This window comes from Pseudorasbora parva, chromosome 7 (assembly GCF_024679245.1).
Source record: "Pseudorasbora parva isolate DD20220531a chromosome 7, ASM2467924v1, whole genome shotgun sequence".
Lineage (NCBI taxonomy): Eukaryota > Metazoa > Chordata > Actinopteri > Cypriniformes > Gobionidae > Pseudorasbora > Pseudorasbora parva.
The window spans coordinates 1,004,853-1,028,852 of record NC_090178.1 but is presented as its reverse complement, the minus strand read 5'-3'; the positions used below and the strand labels follow the sequence as shown (position 1 = coordinate 1,028,852).

Here is a 24,000-nt window from a genome sequence, read left to right as displayed (position 1 = left end):
CCGTGTGTCTTCTTCGCTTCTCCAGGTCTTCCCTTCGCCCCTCCGGGTCTCTCCTTGGCTCCTCCAGGTCTCTCCTTGGCTCCTCCAGGTCTTTCCTTCGCTCCTCTGGGTCGCTCCTTGGCTCCTCCAGGTCTCTCCTTGGCTCCTCCAGGTCTTTCCTTCGCTCCTCTGGGTCGCTCCTTGGCTCCTCCAGGTCTCTCCTTGGCTCCTCCAGGTTTCTCCTTGGCTCCTCCGGGTCTCTCCTGCGCTCCTCCGGGTCTCTCCTTCGCTCCTCCGGATCTCTCCTTGGCTCCTCTGGGTCTCTCCTTCGCTCCTTCGGGTCTCTCCTTCGCTCCTCCGAGTCTCTCCTTTGCTCCTCCGGGTCTCTCCTTTGCTCCTCCGGGTCTCTCCTTTGCTCCTCCGGGTCTCTCCTTCGCTCCTCCGGGTCTGTCCTTCGCTCCTCCGGGTCTCTCCTTTGCTCCTCTGGGTCTCTCCTTTGCTCCTCCTGGTCTCTCCTTTGCTCCTCTGGGTCTTTGCTTCACTCCTCTGCTCGTCTCTTTTGCTCTTAACTCTGGAAGTAACAGCCGTTTTCTGTTAATCACGAAAGGAACTGGACATCGGACAAGAGTCAGATCTTCCATCAGCTCCCCACCAGCGCACTCAGCAGGTGACCATCACAAACACCTCACCATGGGCTTAACATCTGCATTGTTCTACACACACACAGTCCCACACACACACACACACACACACACACATTGTTTGGTCCCTATAATGTAATATAAACAAGTACACAAACACACACACTCTCATACACAGTGAGTGTGTGTGTGTGTGTGTGTGTGTGTGTGTGTGTGTGTGTGTGTGTGTGTGTGTGTGTGAGAGAGAGAAACCACGCGTCTGCACCATTCATTCACACAGGACATGCAGGATTCGTCTTTTTGCGGCTCAATACTCGTCCACATCACTACTTGATTTAAATGCACTGACCGCTTTTTATTCACACATCAAAAGCTGGACATTCAGTGAAAGTCATCCAGTAAATTCCGTTTTTATGTCTGTATTCTGTCGGTGTGGAGATTACAGGGCCCACTAATCAGCTGTTGATGAGTTATTGCTGTGTTTACGCTGTAAGATGCACATTCTGCTTTGATCTGGATGTGACCGTCTCACTCTGTGTGTCTGCAGAACAAACTCGGATTCGGCGCTTCATACCAGTGTGATGAACCCACCCGCAGGAGACCCGTTTGCCGCCGGACTCTCGCTCTCCGCACAGGCCCGAAGGAGCGGTCAGTGCCTTTGACCCGCATCATGTGACCCGCTGTGTGTGTTTGAGTCGGTTCTGATGACCCACTGTGTGTGTTTGAGTCGGTTCGGATGACCCGCTGTGTGTGTTTGAGTCGGTTCTGATGACCCACTGTGTGTGTTTGAGTCGATTCTGATGACCCACTGTGTGTGTTTGAGTCGGTTCGGATGACCCGCTGTGTGTGTTTGAGTCGGTTCTGTTGACCCCCTGTGTCTGTTTGAGTCGGTTCTGTTGACCCCCTGTGTGTGTTTGAGTCGGTTCTGATGACCCGCTGTGTGTGTTTGAGTCGGTTCGGATGACCCGCTGTGTGTGTTTGAGTCGGTTCTGTTGACCCCCTGTGTGTGTTTGAGTCGGTTCTGTTGACCCCCTGTGTGTGTTTGAGTCGGTTCTGATGACCCGCTGTGTGTGTTTGAGTCGGTTCTGTTGACCCCCTGTGTCTGTTTGAGTCGGTTCTGTTGACCCCCTGTGTGTGTTTGAGTCGGTTATGATGACCCGCTGTGTGTGTTTGAGTCGGTTCTGTTGACCCCCTGTGTGTGTTTGAGTCGGTTCTGTTGACCCCTTGCGTGTGTTTGAGTCGGTTCGGATGACCCGCTGTGTATGTTTTGAGTCGGTTCGGATGACCCGCTGTGTGTGTTTGAGTCGGTTCGGATGACCCGCTGTGTGTGTTTGAGTCGGTTCTGTTGACCCCCTGTGTGTGTTTGAGTCGGTTCGGATGACCCGCTGTGTGTGTTTGAGTCGGTTCTGTTGACCCGCTGTGTGTGTTTGAGTCGGCTCTGTTGACCCCCTGTGTGTTTTTGAGTCGGCTCTGTTGACCCCCTGTGTGTGTTTGAGTCGGTTCTGATGACCCCCTGTGTGTGTTTGAGTCAGTTCTGTTGATCCGCTGTGTGTGTTTGAGTCGGCTCTGTTGACCCCCTGTGTGTGTTTGAGTCGGTTCTGATGACCCGCTGTGTGTGTTTTGAGTCGGTTCTGATGACCCCCTGTGTGTGTTTGAGTCGGTTCGGATGACCCGCTGTGTGTGTTTTGAGTCGGTTCTGTTGACCCCCTGTGTGTGTTTGAGTCGGTTCGGATGACCCGCTGTGTGTGTTTGAGTCGGTTCTGTTGACCCGCTGTGTGTGTTTGAGTCGGCTCTGTTGACCCCCTGTGTGTGTTTGAGTCGGCTCTGTTGACCCCCTGTGTGTGTTTGAGTCGGTTCTGATGACCCCCTGTGTGTGTTTGAGTCAGTTCTGTTGATCCGCTGTGTGTGTTTGAGTCGGTTCTGTTGACCCCCTGTGTGTGTTTGAGTCGGCTCTGTTGACCCCCTGTGTGTGTTTGAGTCGGTTCTGATGACCCGCTGTGTGTGTTTGAGTCGGTTCTGTTGACCCCCTGTGTCTGTTTGAGTCGGTTCTGTTGACCCCCTGTGTGTGTTTGAGTCGGTTATGATGACCCGCTGTGTGTGTTTTGAGTCGGTTCGGATGACCCGCTGTGTGTGTTTGAGTCGGTTCGGATGACCCGCTGTGTGTGTTTTGAGTCGGTTCGGATGACCCGCTGTGTGTGTTTGAGTCGGTTCGGATGACCCGCTGTGTGTGTTTGAGTCGGTTCTGTTGACCCCCTGTGTGTGTTTGAGTCGGTTCGGATGACCCCCTGTGTGTGTTTTGAGTCGGTTCTGTTGACCCCCTGTGTGTGTTTGAGTCGGTTCGGATGACCCGCTGTGTGTGTTTGAGTCGGTTCTGTTGACCCGCTGTGTGTGTTTGAGTCGGCTCTGTTGACCCCCTGTGTGTGTTTGAGTCGGTTCTGATGACCCCCTGTGTGTGTTTGAGTCAGTTCTGTTGATCCGCTGTGTGTGTTTGAGTCGGTTCTGTTGACCCCCTGTGTGTGTTTGAGTCGGCTCTGTTGACCCCCTGTGTGTGTTTGAGTCGGTTCTGATGACCCGCTGTGTGTGTTTTGAGTCGGTTCTGATGACCCCCTGTGTGTGTTTGAGTCGGTTCGGATGACCCGCTGTGTGTGTTTGAGTCGGTTCTGTTGACCCCCTGTGTGTGTTTGAGTCGGTTCGGATGACCCGCTGTGTGTGTTTGAGTCGGTTCTGTTGACCCGCTGTGTGTGTTTGAGTCGGCTCTGTTGACCCCCTGTGTGTGTTTGAGTCGGCTCTGTTGACCCCCTGTGTGTGTTTGAGTCGGTTCTGATGACCCCCTGTGTGTGTTTGAGTCAGTTCTGTTGATCCGCTGTGTGTGTTTGAGTCGGTTCTGTTGACCCCCTGTGTGTGTTTGAGTCGGCTCTGTTGACCCCCTGTGTGTGTTTGAGTCGGTTCTGATGACCCGCTGTGTGTGTTTGAGTCGGTTCTGTTGATCCGCTGTGTGTGTTTGAGTCGGCTCTGTTGACCCCCTGTGTGTGTTTGAGTCGGTTCTGTTGACCCCCTGTGTGTGTTTGAGTCGGTTCTGTTGACCCCCTGTGTGTGTTTGAGTCGGTTCTGTTGACCCCCTGTGTGTGTTTGAGTCGGCTCTGTTGACCCCCTGTGTGTGTTTGAGTCGGTTCTGATGACCCCCTGTGTGTGTTTGAGTCGGTTCTGTTGACCCCCTGTGTGTGTTTGAGTCGGCTCTGTTGAGCCCCTGTGTGTGTTTGAGTCGGTTCTGATGACCCCCTGTGTGTGTTTGAGTCGGCTCTGTTGACCCCCTGTGTGTGTTTGAGTCGGCTCTGTTGACCCCCTGTGTGTGTTTGAGTCGGCTCTGTTGACCCCCTGTGTGTGTTTGAGTCGGCTCTGTTGACCCCCTGTGTGTGTTTGAGTCGGTTCTGTTGACCCCCTGCGTGTGTTTGAGTCGGCTCTGTTGACCCCCTGTGTGTGTTTGAGTCGGTTCTGATGACCCGCTGTGTGTGTTTGAGTCGGTTCTGATGACCCCCTGTGTGTGTTTGAGTCGGCTCTGTTGACCCCCTGTGTGTGTTTGAGTCGGTTCGGATGACCCGCTGTGTGTGTTTGAGTCGGTTCTGTTGACCCCTTGCGTGTGTTTGAGTCCGTTCTGATGACCCGCTGTGTGTTTTTGAGTCGGTTCGGATGACCCGCTGTGTGTGTTTGAGTCGGTTCTGTTGACCCCTTGCGTGTGTTTGAGTCGGTTCTGATGACCCGCTGTGTGTTTTTGAGTCGGTTCGGATGACCCGCTGTGTGTGTTTGAGTCGGTTCTGTTGACCCCCTGTGTGTGTTTGAGTCGGTTCTGATGACCCGCTGTGTGTTTTTGAGTCGGTTCGGATGACCCGCTGTGTGTGTTTGAGTCGGTTCTGTTGACCCCTTGCGTGTGTTTGAGTCGGTTCTGATGACCCGCTGTGTGTTTTTGAGTCGGTTCGGATGACCCGCTGTGTGTGTTTGAGTCGGTTCTGTTGACCCCCTGTGTGTGTTTGAGTCGGTTCTGATGACCCACTGTGTGTGTTTGAGTCGGTTCTGTTGATCCGCTGTGTGTGTTTGAGTCGGTTATGATGACCCGCTGTGTGTGTTTGAGTCGGTTCTGTTGACCCCTTGTGTGTGTTTGAGTCGGTTATGATGACCCGCTGTGTGTGTTTGAGTCGGCTCTGTTGACCCCCTGTGTGTGTTTGAGTCGGTTATGATGATCCGCTGTGTGTGTTTGAGTCGGCTCTGTTGACCCCCTGTGTGTGTTTGAGTCGGTTCTGTTGACCCCCTGTGTGTGTTTGAGTCGGTTCTGTTGACCCGCTGTGTGTTTTTGAGTCGGTTCTGATGACCCCCTGTGTGTGTTTGAGTCGGTTCTGTTGATCCGCTGTGTGTGTTTGAGTCGGTTCTGATGACCAGCTGTGTGTGTTTGAGTCGGTTCTGTTGACCCCCTGTGTGTGTTTGAGTCGGTTATGATGACCCGCTGTGTGTGTTTGAGTCGGTTCTGTTGACCCCCTGTGTGTGTTTGAGTCGGTTATGATGACCCGCTGTGTGTGTTTGAGTCGGTTCTGTTGACCCCCTGTGTGTGTTTGAGTCGGTTATGATGACCCGCTGTGTGTGTTTGAGTCGGTTCTGTTGATCCGCTGTGTGTGTTTGAGTCGGTTCTGTTGACCCCCTGTGTGTGTTTGAGTCGGTTCTGTTGACCCGCTGTGTGTGTTTGAGTCGGTTCTGTTGACCCCCTGTGTGTGTTTGAGTTGGTTATGATGACCCGCTGTGTGTGTTTGAGTCGGTTCTGATGACCCCCTGTGTGTGTTTGAGTCAGTTCTGTTGATCCGCTGTGTGTGTTTGAGTCGGTTCTGTTGACCCCCTGTGTGTGTTTGAGTCGGCTCTGTTGACCGCCTGTGTGTGTTTGAGTCGGTTCTGATGACCCGCTGTGTGTGTTTTGAGTCGGTTCTGATGACCCCCTGTGTGTGTTTGAGTCGGTTCGGATGACCCGCTGTGTGTGTTTTGAGTCGGTTCTGTTGACCCCCTGTGTGTGTTTGAGTCGGTTCGGATGACCCGCTGTGTGTGTTTGAGTCGGTTCTGTTGACCCGCTGTGTGTGTTTGAGTCGGCTCTGTTGACCCCCTGTGTGTGTTTGAGTCGGCTCTGTTGACCCCCTGTGTGTGTTTGAGTCGGTTCTGATGACCCGCTGTGTGTGTTTGAGTCGGTTCTGTTGATCCGCTGTGTGTGTTTGAGTCGGCTCTGTTGACCCCCTGTGTGTGTTTGAGTCGGTTCTGTTGACCCCCTGTGTGTGTTTGAGTCGGTTCTGTTGACCCCCTGTGTGTGTTTGAGTCGGCTCTGTTGACCCCCTGTGTGTGTTTGAGTCGGTTCTGATGACCCCCTGTGTGTGTTTGAGTCGGTTCTGTTGACCCCCTGTGTGTGTTTGAGTCGGCTCTGTTGAGCCCCTGTGTGTGTTTGAGTCGGTTCTGATGACCCGCTGTGTGTGTTTGAGTCGGTTCTGATGACCCCCTGTGTGTGTTTGAGTCGGCTCTGTTGACCCCCTGTGTGTGTTTGAGTCGGTTCGGATGACCCGCTGTGTGTGTTTGAGTCGGTTCTGTTGACCCCTTGCGTGTGTTTGAGTCGGTTCTGATGACCCGCTGTGTGTTTTTGAGTCGGTTCGGATGACCCGCTGTGTGTGTTTGAGTCGGTTCTGTTGACCCCCCTGTGTGTGTTTGAGTCGGTTCTGATGACCCGCTGTGTGTTTTTGAGTCGGTTCTGATGACCCGCTGTGTGTTTTTGAGTCGGTTCGGATGACCCGCTGTGTGTGTTTGAGTCGGTTCTGTTGACCCCTTGCGTGTGTTTGAGTCGGTTCTGATGACCCGCTGTGTGTTTTTGAGTCGGTTCGGATGACCCACTGTGTGTGTTTGAGTCGGTTCTGTTGATCCGCTGTGTGTGTTTGAGTCGGTTATGATGACCCACTGTGTGTGTTTGAGTCGGTTCTGTTGATCCGCTGTGTGTGTTTGAGTCGGTTATGATGACCCGCTGTGTGTGTTTGAGTCGGTTCTGTTGACCCCTTGCGTGTGTTTGAGTCGGTTCTGATGATCCGCTGTGTGTTTTTGAGTCGGTTCGGATGACCCGCTGTGTGTGTTTGAGTAGGTTCTGTTGACCCCCTGTGTGTGTTTGAGTCGGTTCTGATGACCCGCTGTGTGTTTTTGAGTCGGTTCTGATGACCCGCTGTGTGTTTTTGAGTCGGTTATGATGACCCGCTGTGTGTGTTTGAGTCGGTTCTGTTGATCCGCTGTGTGTGTTTGAGTCGGTTATGATGATCCGCTGTGCGTGTTTGAGTCGGTTCTGATGATCCGCTGTGTGTATTTGAGTCGGTTCTGTTGATCCGCTGTGTGTGTTTGAGTCGGTTATGATGATCCGCTGTGTGTGTTTGAGTCGGTTCTGATGATCCGCTGTGTGTATTTGAGTCGGTTCTGTTGATCCGCTGTGTGTGTTTGAGTCGGTTATGATGATCCGCTGTGTGTGTTTGAGTCGGTTCTGATGATCCGCTGTGTGTGTTTGAGTCGGTTATGATGACCCGCTGTGTGTGTTTGAGTCGGCTCTGTTGACCCCCTGTGTGTGTTTGAGTCGGTTCTGTTGACCCCCTGTGTGTGTTTGAGTCGGTTCTGTTGACCCGCTGTGTGTGTTTGAGTCGGTTCTGTTGACCCCCTGTGTGTTTTTGAGTCGGTTCTGATGACCCCCTGTGTGTGTTTGAGTCGGTTCGGATGACCCGCTGTGTGTGTTTGAGTCGGTTCTGATGACCCCCTGTGTGTGTTTGAGTCGGTTCTGATGACCCGCTGTGTGTGTTTGAGTCGGTTCTGTTGATCCGCTGTGTGTGTTTGAGTCGGTTCTGTTGACCAGCTGTGTGTGTTTGAGTCGGTTCTGTTGACCCCCTGTGTGTGTTTGAGTCGGTTATGATGACTCGCTGTGTGTGTTTGAGTCGGTTCTGTTGACCCCCTGTGTGTGTTTGAGTCGGTTATGATGACCCGCTGTGTGTGTTTGAGTCGGTTCTGTTGACCCCCTGTGTGTGTTTGAGTCGGTTATGATGACCCGCTGTGTGTGTTTGAGTCGGTTCTGTTGATCCGCTGTGTGTGTTTGAGTCGGTTCTGTTGACCCCCTGTGTGTGTTTGAGTCGGTTCTGTTGACCCGCTGTGTGTGTTTGAGTCGGTTCTGTTGACCCCCTGTGTGTGTTTGAGTCGGCTCTGTTGACCCCCTGTGTGTGTTTGAGTCGGTTCTGTTGACCCCCTGTGTGTGTTTGAGTCGGTTCTGTTGACCCGCTGTGTGTGTTTGAGTCGGTTCTGTTGACCCCCTGTGTGTTTTTGAGTCGGTTCTGATGACCCCCTGTGTGTGTTTGAGTCGGTTCGGATGACCCGCTGTGTGTGTTTGAGTCGGTTCTGATGACCCCCTGTGTGTGTTTGAGTCGGTTCTGATGACCCGCTGTGTGTGTTTGAGTCGGTTCTGTTGATCCGCTGTGTGTGTTTGAGTCGGTTCTGTTGACCAGCTGTGTGTGTTTGAGTCGGTTCTGTTGACCCCCTGTGTGTGTTTGAGTCGGTTATGATGACCCGCTGTGTGTGTTTGAGTCGGTTCTGTTGACCCCCTGTGTGTGTTTGAGTCGGTTCTGATGAGCTTCTGTTCCTTCTGCAGCGTTCTCATATCCTGTTCCTCCCATCGAGGAAAACGGCCCAGATGACGGACGCCTCCTCAAACCCTGGGACTCCAGAAAGGTGTGTGTGTGTGTGTGTGTGTGTGTGTGTGTGTGTGTGTGTGTGTGTGTGTGTGTGTGTGTGTGTGTGTGTGTGTGTGTGTGTGTGTGTGTGTGTGTGTGTGTGTGTGTGTGTGCTAAATAATGCCTGAATGAAAGCATAGCTCGTTATGAAATAACAGAAGTCAGTACTCAGGGTTTCCACAGGTCTTAAAGGTGGGGTAAGTGCTTTCTGGTAACCGTTGTTGTTATTTCAAATCACCAAAACCAACCCGCCACCATTTTAATAGCTCCGCCCCTTACTGCTGATTGGCTCTCTCTTCTCACCATCATTATTAGACACGCCCCTTACTGCTGATTGGCTCTCTTTCTCTTCTCACCATCATTATTAGACACACCCCTTACTGCTGATTGGCTCTCTCTCTTCTCACCATCATTATTAAACATGCCCCTTACTGCTGATTGGCTCTCTCTCTTCTCACCATCATTATTAGACACGCCCCTTTCTGCTGATTGTCTCTCTCTCTTCTCACCATCATTATTAGACACGCCCCTTACTGCTGATTGTCTCTCTCTCTTCTCACCATCATTATTAAACACGCCCCTTTCTGCTGATTGTCTCTCTCTCTTCTCACCATCATTATTAAACACGCCCCTTTCTGCTGATTGTCTCTCTCTCTTCTCACCATCATTATTGAACACGCCCCTTACTGCTGATTGGCTAACTCTCTCTTCTCACCATCATTATTAAAGACACCCCTTACTACTGATTGGTTCACTCTCTCTTCTCACCATCATTATTAAACATGCCCCTTACTGCTGATTGGCTCTCTCTTCTCACCATCATTATTAGACACGCCCCTTACTGCTGATTGGCTCTCTTTCTCTTCTCACCATCATTATTAGACACACCCCTTACTGCTGATTGGCTCTCTCTCTTCTCACCATCATTATTAGACATGCCCCTTACTACTGATTGTCTCTCTCTCTTCTCACCATCATTATTAAACACGTCCCTTACTGCTGATTGGCTCTCTCTCTTCTCACCATCATTATTAAACACGCCCCTTACTGCTGAATGGCTCTATCTCTTCTCGCCATCATTATTAAACACGCCCCTTACTGCTGATTGCCTCTCTCTTCTCACCATCATTATTAAACACGCCCCTTACTGCTGATTGCCTCTCTCTCTTCTCACCATCATTATTAAACACGCCCCTTACTGCTGATTGGCTAACTCTCTCTTCTCACCATCATTATTAAACACGCCCCTTACTACTGATTGTCTCTCTCTCTTCTCACCATCATTATTAAACACGCCCCTTACTACTGATTGGCTCTCTCTCTTCTCACCATCATTATTAAACACGCCCCTTACTGCTGATTGGCTCTCTCTCTTCTCACCATCATTATTAAACACGTCCCTTACTGCTGATTGGCTAACTCTCCCTTCTCACCATCATTATTAGACACACCCCTTACTGCTGATTGTCTCTCTCTCTTCTCACCATCATTATTAAACACGCCCCTTACTGCTGATTGGCTAACTCTCTCTTCTCACCATCATTATTAAACACGCCCCTTACTACTGATTGGCTCTCTCTCTTCTCACCATCATTATTAAACATGCCCCTTACTGCTGATTGTCTCTCTCTCTTCTCACCATCATTATTAAACACGCCCCTTACTGCTGATTGGCTCTCTTTCTCTTCTCACCATCATTATTAAACACGTCCCTTACTGCTGAATGGCTCTCTCTCTTCTCACCATCATTATTAGACACGCCCCTTACTGCTGATTGTCTCTCTCTCTTCTCACCATCATTATTAAACACGCCCCTTACTGCTGATTGGCTCTCTCTCTTCTCACCATCATTATTAAACACACCCCTTACTGCTGATTGGCTAACTCTCTCTTCTCACCATCATTATTAAAGACACCCCTTACTGCTGATTGGCTAATTCTCTCTTCTCACCATCATTATTAAACACGCCCCTTACTGCTGATTGGCTCTCTCTTCTCACCATCATTATTAGACACGCCCCTTACTGCTGATTGGCTCTCTTTCTCTTCTCACCATCATTATTAGACACACCCCTTACTGCTGATTGGCTCTCTCTCTTCTCACCATCATTATTAGACACGCCCCTTACTACTGATTGTCTCTCTCTCTTCTCACCATCATTATTAAACACGCCCCTTACTACTGATTGTCTCTCTCTCTTCTCACCATCATTATTAAACACGCCCCTTACTACTGATTGTCTCTCTCTCTTCTCACCATCATTATTAAACACGCCCTTTACTGCTGATTGGCTCTCTCTCTTCTCACCATCATTATTAAACACGTCCCTTACTGCTGATTGGCTCTCTCTCTTCTCACCATCATTATTAAACACGCCCCTTACTACTGATTGGCTCTCTTTCTCTTCTCACCATCATTATTAAACACGTCCCTTACTACTGATTGTCTCTCTCTCTTCTCACCATCATTATTAAACATGCCCCTTACTGCTGATTGGCTAACTCTCTTCTCACCATCATTATTAAACACGCCCCTTACTACTGATTGGCTAACTCTCTCTTCTCACCATCATTATTAAACACGTCCCTTACTGCTGATTGGCTCTCTTTCTCTTCTCACCATCATTATTAGACACACCCCTTACTGCTGATTGGCTCTCTCTTCTCACCATCATTATTAGACACGCCCCTTACTGCTGATTGGCTCTCTTTCTCTTCTCACCATCATTATTAGACACACCCCTTACTGCTGATTGGCTCTCTCTCTTCTCACCATCATTATTAGACACGCCCCTTACTACTGATTGTCTCTCTCTCTTCTCACCATCATTATTAAACACGCCCCTTACTACTGATTGTCTCTCTCTCTTCTCACCATCATTATTAAACACGCCCCTTACTACTGATTGTCTCTCTCTCTTCTCACCATCATTATTAAACACGCCCCTTACTGCTGATTGTCTCTCTCTCTTCTCACCATCATTATTAAACACGTCCCTTACTACTGATTGGCTCTCTTTCTCTTCTCACCATCATTATTAAACACGTCCCTTACTACTGATTGTCTCTCTCTCTTCTCACCATCATTATTAAACACGCCCCTTACTGCTGATTGTCTCTCTCTCTTCTCACCATCATTATTAAACACGCCCCTTACTGCTGATTGTCTCTCTCTCTTCTCACCATCATTATTAAACACGCCCCTTACTACTGATTGGTTCTCTCTCTTCTCACCATCATTATTAAACACACCCCTTACTGCTGATTGGCTCTCTCTCTTCTCACCATCATTATTAAACACGCCCCTTACTGCTGATTGTCTCTCTCTCTTCTCACCATCATTATTAAACACGCCCCTTACTGCTGATTGGCTCTCTCTCTTCTCACCATCATTATTAAACACACCCCTTACTGCTGATTGGCTAACTCTCTCTTCTCACCATCATTATTAAACACGCCCCTTACTGCTGATTGGCTCTCTCTTCTCACCATCATTATTAGACACGCCCCTTACTGCTGATTGGCTCTCTTTCTCTTCTCACCATCATTATTAGACACACCCCTTACTGCTGATTGGCTCTCTCTCTTCTCACCATCATTATTAGACACGCCCCTTACTACTGATTGTCTCTCTCTCTTCTCACCATCATTATTAAACACGCCCCTTACTACTGATTGTCTCTCTCTCTTCTCACCATCATTATTAAACACGCCCCTTACTACTGATTGTCTCTCTCTCTTCTCACCATCATTATTAAACACGCCCTTTACTGCTGATTGGCTCTCTCTCTTCTCACCATCATTATTAAACACGTCCCTTACTGCTGATTGGCTCTCTCTCTTCTCACCATCATTATTAAACACGCCCCTTACTACTGATTGGCTCTCTTTCTCTTCTCACCATCATTATTAAACACGTCCCTTACTACTGATTGTCTCTCTCTCTTCTCACCATCATTATTAAACATGCCCCTTACTGCTGATTGGCTAACTCTCTTCTCACCATCATTATTAAACACGCCCCTTACTACTGATTGGCTAACTCTCTCTTCTCACCATCATTATTAAACACGTCCCTTACTGCTGATTGGCTCTCTTTCTCTTCTCACCATCATTATTAGACACACCCCTTACTGCTGATTGGCTCTCTCTTCTCACCATCATTATTAGACACGCCCCTTACTGCTGATTGGCTCTCTTTCTCTTCTCACCATCATTATTAGACACACCCCTTACTGCTGATTGGCTCTCTCTCTTCTCACCATCATTATTAGACACGCCCCTTACTACTGATTGTCTCTCTCTCTTCTCACCATCATTATTAAACACGCCCCTTACTACTGATTGTCTCTCTCTCTTCTCACCATCATTATTAAACACGCCCCTTACTACTGATTGTCTCTCTCTCTTCTCACCATCATTATTAAACACGCCCCTTACTGCTGATTGTCTCTCTCTCTTCTCACCATCATTATTAAACACGTCCCTTACTACTGATTGGCTCTCTTTCTCTTCTCACCATCATTATTAAACACGTCCCTTACTACTGATTGTCTCTCTCTCTTCTCACCATCATTATTAAACACGCCCCTTACTGCTGATTGTCTCTCTCTCTTCTCACCATCATTATTAAACACGCCCCTTACTGCTGATTGTCTCTCTCTCTTCTCACCATCATTATTAAACACGCCCCTTACTACTGATTGGTTCTCTCTCTTCTCACCATCATTATTAAACACACCCCTTACTGCTGATTGGCTCTCTCTCTTCTCACCATCATTATTAAACACGCCCCTTACTGCTGATTGTCTCTCTCTCTTCTCACCATCATTATTAAACACGCCCCTTACTGCTGATTGGCTCTCTCTCTTCTCACCATCATTATTAAACACACCCCTTACTGCTGATTGGCTAACTCTCTCTTCTCACCATCATTATTAAACACGCCCCTTACTGCTGATTGGCTCACTCTCTCTTCTCACCATCATTATTAAAGACACCCCTTACTGCTGATTGGCTAACTCTCTCTTCTCACCATCATTATTAAAGACACCCCTTACTGCTGATTGGCTCTCTCTCTTCTCACCATCATTATTAAAGACACCCCTTACTGCTGATTGGCTAATTCTCTCTTCTCACCATCATTATTAAAAACACCCCTTACTGCTGATTGGCTAACTCTCTCTTCTCACCATCATTATTAAAAACACCCCTTACTGCTGATTGGCTAACTCTCTCTTCTCACCATCATTATTAAAGACACCCCTTACTGCTGATTGGCTCTCTCTCTTCTCACCATCATTATTAGACACGCCCCTTACTGCTGATTGGCTCTCTCTCTTCTCACCATCATTATTAGACACGCCCCTTACTGCTGATTGGCTAACTCTCTCTTCTCACCATCATTATTAAAGACACCCCTTACTGCTGATTGGCTCTCTCTCTTCTCACCATCATTATTAGACACGCCCCTTACTGCTGATTGGCTCTCTCTCTTCTCACCATCATTATTAGACACGCCCCTTACTGCTGATTGGCTCTCTCTCTTCTCACCATCATTATTAGACACGCCCCTTACTGCTGATTGGCTCTCTCTCTCTTCTCACCATCATTATTAAACACGCCCCTTACTACTGATTGTCTCTCTCTCTTCTCACCATCATTATTAAACACGCCCCTTACTGCTGATTGGCTAACTCTCTCTTCTCACCATCATTATTAAACACGCCCCTTACTGCTGATTGGCTAACTCTCTTCTCACCATCATTATTAAACACGCCCCTTACTACTGATTGTCTCTCTCTCTTCTCACCATCATTATTAAACACGCCCCTTACTACTGATTGGTTCTCTCTCTTCTCACCATCATTATTAAACACACCCCTTACTGCTGATTGGCTCTCTCTCTTCTCACCATCATTATTAAACACGCCCCTTACTGCTGATTGTCTCTCTCTCTTCTCACCATCATTATTAAACACGCCCCTTACTGCTGATTGGCTCTCTCTCTTCTCACCATCATTATTAAACACGCCCCTTACTGCTGATTGGCTCACTCTCTCTTCTCACCATCATTATTAAAGACACCCCTTACTGCTGATTGGCTAATTCTCTCTTCTCACCATCATTATTAAAGACACCCCTTACTGCTGATTGGCTAACTCTCTCTTCTCACCATCATTATTAAAGACACCCCTTACTGCTGATTGGCGCTCTTTCTCTTCTCACCATCATTATTAGACACACCCCTTACTGCTGATTGGCTCTCTCTCTTCTCACCATCATTATTAGACACGCCCCTTACTACTGATTGTCTCTCTCTCTTCTCACCATCATTATTAAACACGCCCCTTACTACTGATTGTCTCTCTCTCTTCTCACCATCATTATTAGACACGCCCCTTACTGCTGATTGGCTAACTCTCTCTTCTCACCATCATTATTAAACACGCCCCTTACTACTGATTGTCTCTCTCTCTTCTCACCATCATTATTAAACACGCCCCTTACTACTGATTGTCTCTCTCTCTTCTCACCATCATTATTAGACACACCCCTTACTGCTGATTGGCTAACTCTCTCTTCTCACCATCATAATTAAACACGCCCCTTACTACTGATTGGCTCTCTTTCTCTTCTCACCATCATTATTAAACACGTCCCTTACTACTGATTGTCTCTCTCTCTTCTCACCATCATTATTAAACACGCCCCTTACTGCTGATTGGCTAACTCTCTTCTCACCATCATTATTAAACACGCCCCTTACTGCTGATTGGCTAACTCTCTTCTCACCATCATTATTAGACACGCCCCTTACTACTGATTGTCTCTCTCTCTTCTCACCATCATTATTAAACACGCCCCTTACTACTGATTGTCTCTCTCTCTTCTCACCATCATTATTAAACACGCCCCTTACTACTGATTGTCTCTCTCTCTTCTCACCATCATTATTAAACACGCCCTTTACTGCTGATTGGCTCTCTCTCTTCTCACCATCATTATTAAACACGTCCCTTACTGCTGATTGGCTCTCTCTCTTCTCACCATCATTATTAAACACGCCCCTTACTACTGATTGGCTCTCTTTCTCTTCTCACCATCATTATTAAACACGTCCCTTACTACTGATTGTCTCTCTCTCTTCTCACCATCATTATTAAACACGCCCCTTACTGCTGATTGGCTAACTCTCTTCTCACCATCATTATTAAACACGCCCCTTACTACTGATTGTCTCTCTCTCTTCTCACCATCATTATTAAACACGCCCCTTACTACTGATTGGTTCTCTCTCTTCTCACCATCATTATTAAACACACCCCTTACTGCTGATTGGCTCTCTCTCTTCTCACCATCATTATTAAACACGCCCCTTACTGCTGATTGTCTCTCTCTCTTCTCACCATCATTATTAAACACGCCCCTTACTACTGATTGGCTCTCTCTCTTCTCACCATCATTATTAAACACACCCCTTACTGCTGATTGGCTAACTCTCTCTTCTCTCCATCATTATTAAACACGCCCCTTACTGCTGATTGGCTCACTCTCTCTTCTCACCATCATTATTAAAGACACCCCTTACTGCTGATTGGCTAAAGCCCCGTTTCCACCAAAATTACCCGGAACAATTTGTACCAGGAACTTTTTTACAGGAACTTTTCTCCCCCCCAGACCTGCAGCTGTCTGCGTTTCGACCGCGATAAAGTTCCGAGAAGATTAGGCAAATTAGTCCGGTGATGTAGGACTGCGCGCGACTGCTCCTCCAAAATCAGTGAAGGACAGTAATCATTTGTGTGTGTACCGATTGAAAGATTTAGTGAACTGTTTACATGAGACGTTATCTAAACCGATCTGGTGTTTACATGTGATGACTTTCAATCGCAATCATTTTGTCACATGCAGTTTGTCTGCCGCACCAAAAATGTCAACGCTGTTTTCTCCAGCAGCTGGAGTGTGTTAACTGTAGCCATAGCAACTCTTAACGGCCACCAGGACTAATACAGTATTATTTATAGCTATTTGTTGTAAAGTGTAATAATCATCTCAGAAAAAAAAATCTTCTGTCAGGCGCAGTTAAAGTAAAAACTGCCTGGGGCAATATACGCTGTGTCATTACTCCAACATTATCTTCATAACTTACGAAATAAAAAGTTTACCCCTCAGAAAAATTAGCTTTCTTCTCTTGTCAACATGAGCGCGGCGCGCGCCGTCACGTCATGTAAGGACACACACTTAAAAGTAATCGGTCAGGTCGTTTACATGGTGAAAAAAAATTAATAACGAGTATGGAAGAGATTCAAGCTTTGCTGCTTTTGCTGGTTATGTATAGGTTTACTAAAGAGGAAATTAACAACGACAGAAAAGAGCACTAATATGCAGATTCAGCAGCATGCAGCTGCAGCATATTCAGAAAGCTTGTAAAGCTAGATTTAAAATGACAATGTATATTATTATCAGCTATTACGGACATTGAACGTGAGATGGCTGAGACGAACGCGCGCCACCAGACAGAGAGCAAAGACTGATATTTACTGAAAGCAGAACGAACCTCGCAAAAGACTTTTAAAAATGCCGGTTGAACTGCGTGAGCTCAACCAATCAGCATGTTCAGCGCCCAAGTCCCGCCCTCGAAAGTTCCTGAACTTTGAAAAAGTACTACCTCGCGAGCAGGGCCGTTTGGAGGGGGAAATATTTACCCGGAACTTCAATTTTACCCTGGTTCCTGCGGTCTAAACACACGAAGTACCACCCAAAGTTCCTAGTTCCTGGGTAAAGTTCCTGTGGTGGAAACGGGGCTTAACTCTCTCTTCTCACCATCATTATTAAAGACACCCCTTACTGCTGATTGGCTCTCTCTCTTCTCACCATCATTATTAAAGACACCCCTTACTGCTGATTGGCTAATTCTCTCTTCTCACCATCATTATTAAAAACACCCCTTACTGCTGATTGGCTAACTCTCTCTTCTCACCATCATTATTAGACACACCCCTTACTGCTGATTGGCTCTCTTTCTCTTCTCACCATCATTATTAGACACACCCCTTACTGCTGATTGGCTAACTCTCTCTTCTCACCATCATTATTAAAGACACCCCTTACTGCTGATTGGCTAATTCTCTCTTCTCACCATCATTATTAAAAACACCCCTTACTGCTGATTGGCTAACTCTCTCTTCTCACCATCATTATTAGACACACCCCTTACTGCTGATTGGCTCTCTTTCTCTTCTCACCATCATTATTAGACACACCCCTTACTGCTGATTGGCTCTCTCTCTTCTCACCATCATTATTAGACACGCCCCTTACTGCTGATTGGCTAACTCTCTCTTCTCACCATCATTATTAAACACGCCCCTTACTACTGATTGTCTCTCTCTCTTCTCACCATCATTATTAAACACGCCCCTTACTACTGATTGTCTCTCTCTCTTCTCACCATCATTATTAAACACGCCCCTTACTGCTGATTGGCTAACTCTCTCTTCTCACCATCATTATTAAACACGCCCCTTACTGCTGATTGGCTAACTCTCTTCTCACCATCATTATTAAACACGCCCCTTACTACTGATTGTCTCTCTCTCTTCTCACCATCATTATTAAACACGCCCCTTACTACTGATTGGTTCTCTCTCTTCTCACCATCATTATTAAACACACCCCTTACTGCTGATTGGCTCTCTCTCTTCTCACCATCATTATTAAACACGCCCCTTACTGCTGATTGTCTCTCTCTCTTCTCACCATCATTATTAAACACGCCCCTTACTGCTGATTGGCTCTCTCTCTTCTCACCATCATTATTAAACACACCCCTTACTGCTGATTGGCTAACTCTCTCTTCTCACCATCATTATTAGACACGCCCCTTACTGCTGATTGTCTCTCTCTCTTCTCACCATCATTATTAAACACGCCCCTTACTGCTGATTGGCTCTCTCTCTTCTCACCATCATTATTAAACACACCCCTTACTACTGATTGGCTAACTCTCTCTTCTCACCATCATTATTAGACACGCCCCTTACTGCTGATTGGCACAAGTGTGTTATTGGACTCGAGTCCATTTTGTAAAACGGTTTTGAAATAACACTTACCCCACCTTTAAAGTCTTGATTTGACCTTCCACAATTTATGGCCTTAAAATTGTAATGTTGTTCGTACCTTCATAATCCCGCAGAAGCCCTGATTAATGAGCGTAGCTCCGCATGAAACAACACTTGCCTGTTTTTTATTCATTATGAGAAGCTGATTCCAGAAATAATGCCCTAGTTTTGCTCTTGATGCTGCATTTTGAAGGGTTTTTGCTTCCTTGCAAAATTCCACCAATCAGAGAGAAAATATCTAATAGCCCCGCCCACTCTGGAAGCCCTGGGAATAACAATACATTTACATCTCAAAATACTTTAGTATTTATGCATATTTTGCAATAAACTTAAAGAATATTGTTTCTGTATAAACATGATAAACATTTTTAAACAAAATGTTGTAATTCTGCTTTTTTTCTTCATGGGATTGTAAGTTCTTTCCTTCACTAAAGCCGCTATAAAGGCCGAGTGTTTGGACCTGTTTATTACTTTTTTTAATCTGCATCAAATTGGCGTAAGTGTGTGTTCAAGATGCAGGGCTGTGTTTCTAGATAAACAAACCTCTGTGTGTGTGTGTGTGTGTGTGTGTGTGTGACTCGTCTTCTCTTCAGCTGCCGCTGCTCTCTTCACGGCCAAAGTCCTGTGAGGTGCCTGGAATCACGTGAGTTCAACCGTCCAATCACAAGCCTCCTCACACAATCAGTCAATCATTCACTCATCTCTTCCTGTGTGTGTGTGTGTGTGTGTGATGGGTAGGTTTAAAGTCATGGGGCAGTGTGTGTCTGTGTGTGTGTGATGGGTAGATTTAGGGGCAGTGTGTGTGTGTGTGTGTGTGTGTGTGTGTGTGTGTGTGTGTGTGTGTGTGATAGGTGGGTTTAAAGTCATTGGGTAGTGTGTGTGTGTGTGTGTGTGATGGGTAGATTTAGGGGCAGGGGCTGTGTGTGTGTGTGTGTGTGTGTGTGTGTGATGGGTAGGTTTAGAGGCAAGGGCAGTGTGTGTGTGTGTGTGTGTGTGTGTGTGTGTGTGTGTGGTGGGTAGGTTTAGAGGCAGGGGCAGTGTGTGTGTGTGATGGGTAGGGGCTGTGCGTGCGTGTGTGTGTGTGTGTGTTTGAAAGTGTGCTGAGCTCATCTAGTATTCTTACCTCAGCACTGCGGTTGAACGCTAATGAAATGTATGTGGCTGGAACAGAAAATCGTGGTCCAAAGCTGAAAACAAGAAGTAATCACTTATTAGGCTTTCTTAAGAGCAACACATTTTCACACACACATTTAATTTAATAATGTAATTTAATTTACACTCACACACACACACCTAACATGCATAGAGTATGACTGTAATCCTGCTGGTCAGCTCATCAGTGTAATGATGTTCAGTCAGAGGTGAAGCTCTACTGATGCTTTACTGCATGCTCTGCGTCTGCATTCCTGCTCAGGGATCAATCACACACACACACACACACACACACACACACACACACACACTCTCGTAAGGTGGTTTATCGGCAGGTTGTGTTTCTTGTCCAGAGGACTTTCTTCACTGCAGTGCTGCCTGTGTGTGTGTGTGTGTGTGTGTGTGTGTGTGTGTGTGTGTGTGTGTGTGTGTGTGTGTGTGTGTGTGTGTGTGTGTGTGTGTGTGTCAGCCTTCACGTCAACTCTCAGCAAATAAAGTCCACACCATTCGATCCACGAATGAGATTTATCTTCTGGTGAGTGGAATGAAGTGTCCGGAGCAGCTGAGGGGATGATCAAAATAAAAATAAGAACCAGGAGAAAAATATAATTTAACCATTTTCCCCTCAGATATAAGGACAGAAATGTCAACACAGCCACGGAAAACACTCTAATAATTCAAATGTATAAAGTCTAAAATGACAATGAACACTTAACAATTATCTGTTAACATTAAGAAGCAGTGCCGTTATTTCTGTGCACCGTTGAACGTTAGATGCTTGGTCATAAGGCACTGATGCAGAGTAAGGTTTCCTCTCCATGTCGTCTCTAAGAATAAGAGCAGCGGTGAGCGGGTCGAGTATAAACGCCTGCACAAACGGAAGAGGCGCGCAGCCAGACTAAACTATAAATGAGCCTTAAAGGGTTAGTTCACCCAAAAATGAAAATTATTTCATTAAAGGGGGGGTGAAACACTCAGTTTCAGTCAGTGTCATGTCAATCTTGAGTACCTATAGAGTAGCATTGCATCCTGCATATCTCCGAAAAGTCTTAATTTTTATTATAATTATATAAGAAAGATGCGCTGTTCCGAGTCTTTCCGAAAAAAGCCGAGCGGGTGGGGGCGTGTCGTGTGAGCGGAGCTAAATAATGACGTGTGCGCGCCGCTGCTATTGTGTTGAGTCGAGTGCGTCGTAAAGCTGTGTCATCCCTAACAGCGGGAAAAAAACTTTATTCAAAATAAAAATATGGCTTTTAATCAGATACAGCCATACATCTATGATCCGGAATCAGACCCAGAGGCTGCAGTTGAACAGGAGCAGCAGCAAAAACGACTAGAGCAGGACGTCTCTATGTGCTACAAGTTATACACTAACTATATAATATGCTTAGCGGCTTGTGTTATTTACATATTTATACTTGAATTATATCGTCGTATTTTTGTCTTTGAAGGTGTACATGTGGGAAGTGCAGTTGTGCACGTGTGTGTGTGTGTTTACGCGTGGTTTGTGTAGACAGTAAGCGGACTGGTTTTGCACCGCAGGCTAAGTTAGTGTTTACATAGAAAGACACGGAATAGTAGCGCATTTGAATGAAGAAGCGCGCTTATTTAGTTCAACATATTTCCCCCCTCTTTGTGTATTGTTGTTTGGAGTGCTTTTACAATACACAAACATAAAGTTACACATATAGTCACCAGCTAAACAAATGTACACGCACTACACATCGCATGCTCCATTGATCAATTTCTATATATAGTAACTATACGTGATCATGTTTGGGCTACTTGATGAGCATAGGCAAAGACACAGACATTTGAAGCAGTCTCACTCACCGCCTGCGGTTCTATCGTTGGGACCTTTATTGTTGGGACTGCTCCATCCTTCAGCATTAGGCGATCGGGAAATCCGGCGTCGAGCTGGGCCTTGTTTATGAAACAGTCGGCACCGAAATGCAGCGAACAGATATCAACATTCGCGCAACTCAGTTGCTGATCCGGAAAAGCAAATTACATCCACTGTTGCCTTAACGCGGGGTTTTGGGGAATCTGTGCAGGACTGTCTTGGTCTGGCAACCAAAAACGCACTTTTTTGGTGACATTGTTATGTGCACATCACCTGTCCAGCATCCTACGAGCCAGCGCTTTAATGGGCGTAGCCTGTTGCTTTCGCTCTCTCTCTCTCTCTCTCTCTCTCTCTCTCTCACGCGCTTCCGGTAGAATTGTCCGTAAGGCCCATACAAGGAAATTCCGCCCCCATTAACGTCAAAGGGGACGCATGATCTCAAAAAACTTGCCGAAACTCATGACTAACCGGAAGTAGTATTTTTGACAAAGAAATACTCCCATCAAACGTCCACCTTAACTTTTGAAACTTTGTCTATGTTTAGTATGGGAATCCAAGTCTTTAACAGTGTAAAAAGATCAGTATGCATGAAACAGCATTTCACCCCCCCTTTAATGACTCACCCTCATGTGGTCGGACACCCGTCAGACCTTCGTTCATCTTCAGAACACAAATGAAGATATTTTAGTGTAAAGCTGAGAAAGGCTTCAGATAGGCCTCCATTGGCATTCAGTCCATTCCCACTCACAAGACCCATAAAGGCCCTAAACACATCGACACACAGCCCATCTCACCACAGCGGCTGGACAATCACTTTACAACGCGACGAGAATAGTTTTTGTGCGCACAAAAATCAAAATAACGACTTTATCCGCCGAGTTATTGTCGTGAACTCGCCGCATGCGTGAGAATATGACACAGCTCAACCGTTCATGACCAGAAGAGGAGGAGCGAGACCGACACTGCTCTCGTAACCCGAACCAAGCTCTGTGTGTGTGTGTGTGTGTGTGCGTGTGCGTGTGTGTGTGTGTGTGCGCTCACCCAGGAGAAGTGCCCATATAAGGAATTCCTCTCTTTATGACATCATACAGAGCCTTCCTCTAAAAAATACTTTCCACAAAACTCATTTGAAACTCACAGAAATACTAAATATTTTGTCCATGTTTAGCATGGACCCCCCCCATTAAAGATCTGACCAGTTACTGTGGTTGTGTTTGCAGTGTATTTCCCTCTCCGGACCAGCAGGGCGGCGCCGCTCACCCGTCAGTGTTGAACACCGGCGGCTCGCTGCCAGATCTGTCCAGCCTGCACTTCCCGTCGCCGCTGCCCACGCCGCTGGACCCAGAGGAGCCGACCTTCAGCAGCACCGGGAGCCTGAGCTGCACCCTCACCCAGCTGGGCATCGCCAGCTCCAGCTCCAGCTCCGGCTCCAACGCCTTCCACTCCACAGGTCTCATCATCTCATCTACAGAGAGTGTGTGTGAGAGTGTGTGAGTGAGTGTGTGAGTGAGTGTGTGAGTGAGTGTGTGAGTGAGTGTGTGAGTGAGTGTGTGAGTGAGTGTGTGAGTGAGTGTGTGAGTGAGTGAGTGTGCGAGTGAGTGAGTGTGCGAGTGAGTGAGTGAGTGTGTGAGTGAGTGTGCGAGTGAGTGAGTGTGCGAGTGAGTGAGTGAGTGTGTGTGTGAGTGTGTGAGAGAGTGAGAGAGTGAGTGAGAGAGTGAGAGAGTGAGTGAGAGAGTGATAGAGTGATAGAGTGAGTGAGAGAGTGAGAGAGTGAGAGTGTGTGAGTGAGTGTGTGAGTGAGTGTGTGAGTGAGTGTGTGAGTGAGTGTGTGAGTGAGTGTGTGAGTGATTGAGTGATTGAGTGAGTGAGTGAGAGAGTGAGTGTGTGTGTGAGAGAGTGAGAGAGTGAGTGAGAGAGTGAGTGAGTAATGATACATATCGTATCGTGAGTTCAGTATCGTGATATATAGCGTATCATGAGTTCAGTATCGTGATATATATCATATCGTGAGTTCAGTATTGTGATATATATCGTATCGTGAGTTCAGTATCGTGATATATATCGTATCGTGAGTTCAGTATCGTGATGTATAGCGTATCATGAGTTCAGTATCGTGATATATATCATATCGTGAGTTCAGTATCGTGATGTATATCGTACCGTGAGTTCAGTATAATGATGTATATCGTATCGTGAGTTCAGTATCGTGATATATATCGTATCGTGAGTTCAGTATAATGATGTATATCGTATCGTGAGTTCAGTATCGTGATATATATCGTATTGTGATGTATATCATATCGTGAGTTCAGTATCGTGATGTATATCGTACCGTGAGTTCAGTATAATGATATATAGCGTATCGTGAGTTCAGTATCGTGATATATATCGTATTGTGATGTATATCATATCGTGAGTTCAGTATCGTGATGTATATTGTATCGTGAGTTCAGTATCGTGATGTATATCGTACCGTGAGTTCAGTATAATGATATATATCG

At 46.7% G+C, this 24,000-nt stretch overlaps 1 protein-coding gene across 2 annotated transcripts in view; it reads left to right on the top strand.

Annotated features, from left to right (window-relative positions):
* Positions 1-24,000, top strand: part of LOC137082512 (CREB-regulated transcription coactivator 2) — a 56,650-nt gene that overhangs the window by 9,884 nt on the left and 22,766 nt on the right. The window contains exons 5-9 of one of the 2 annotated variants that reach the window (XM_067447733.1): positions 587-646; positions 1,168-1,268; positions 8,302-8,381; positions 19,098-19,147; positions 22,720-22,949. In XM_067447733.1, the coding sequence (XP_067303834.1) occupies positions 587-646; positions 1,168-1,268; positions 8,302-8,381; positions 19,098-19,147; positions 22,720-22,949 (521 nt within the window). The remainder of the gene's footprint in view (positions 1-586; positions 647-1,167; positions 1,269-8,301; positions 8,382-19,097; positions 19,148-22,719; positions 22,950-24,000) is intronic. The other variant, XM_067447734.1, reaches the window with a different exon arrangement.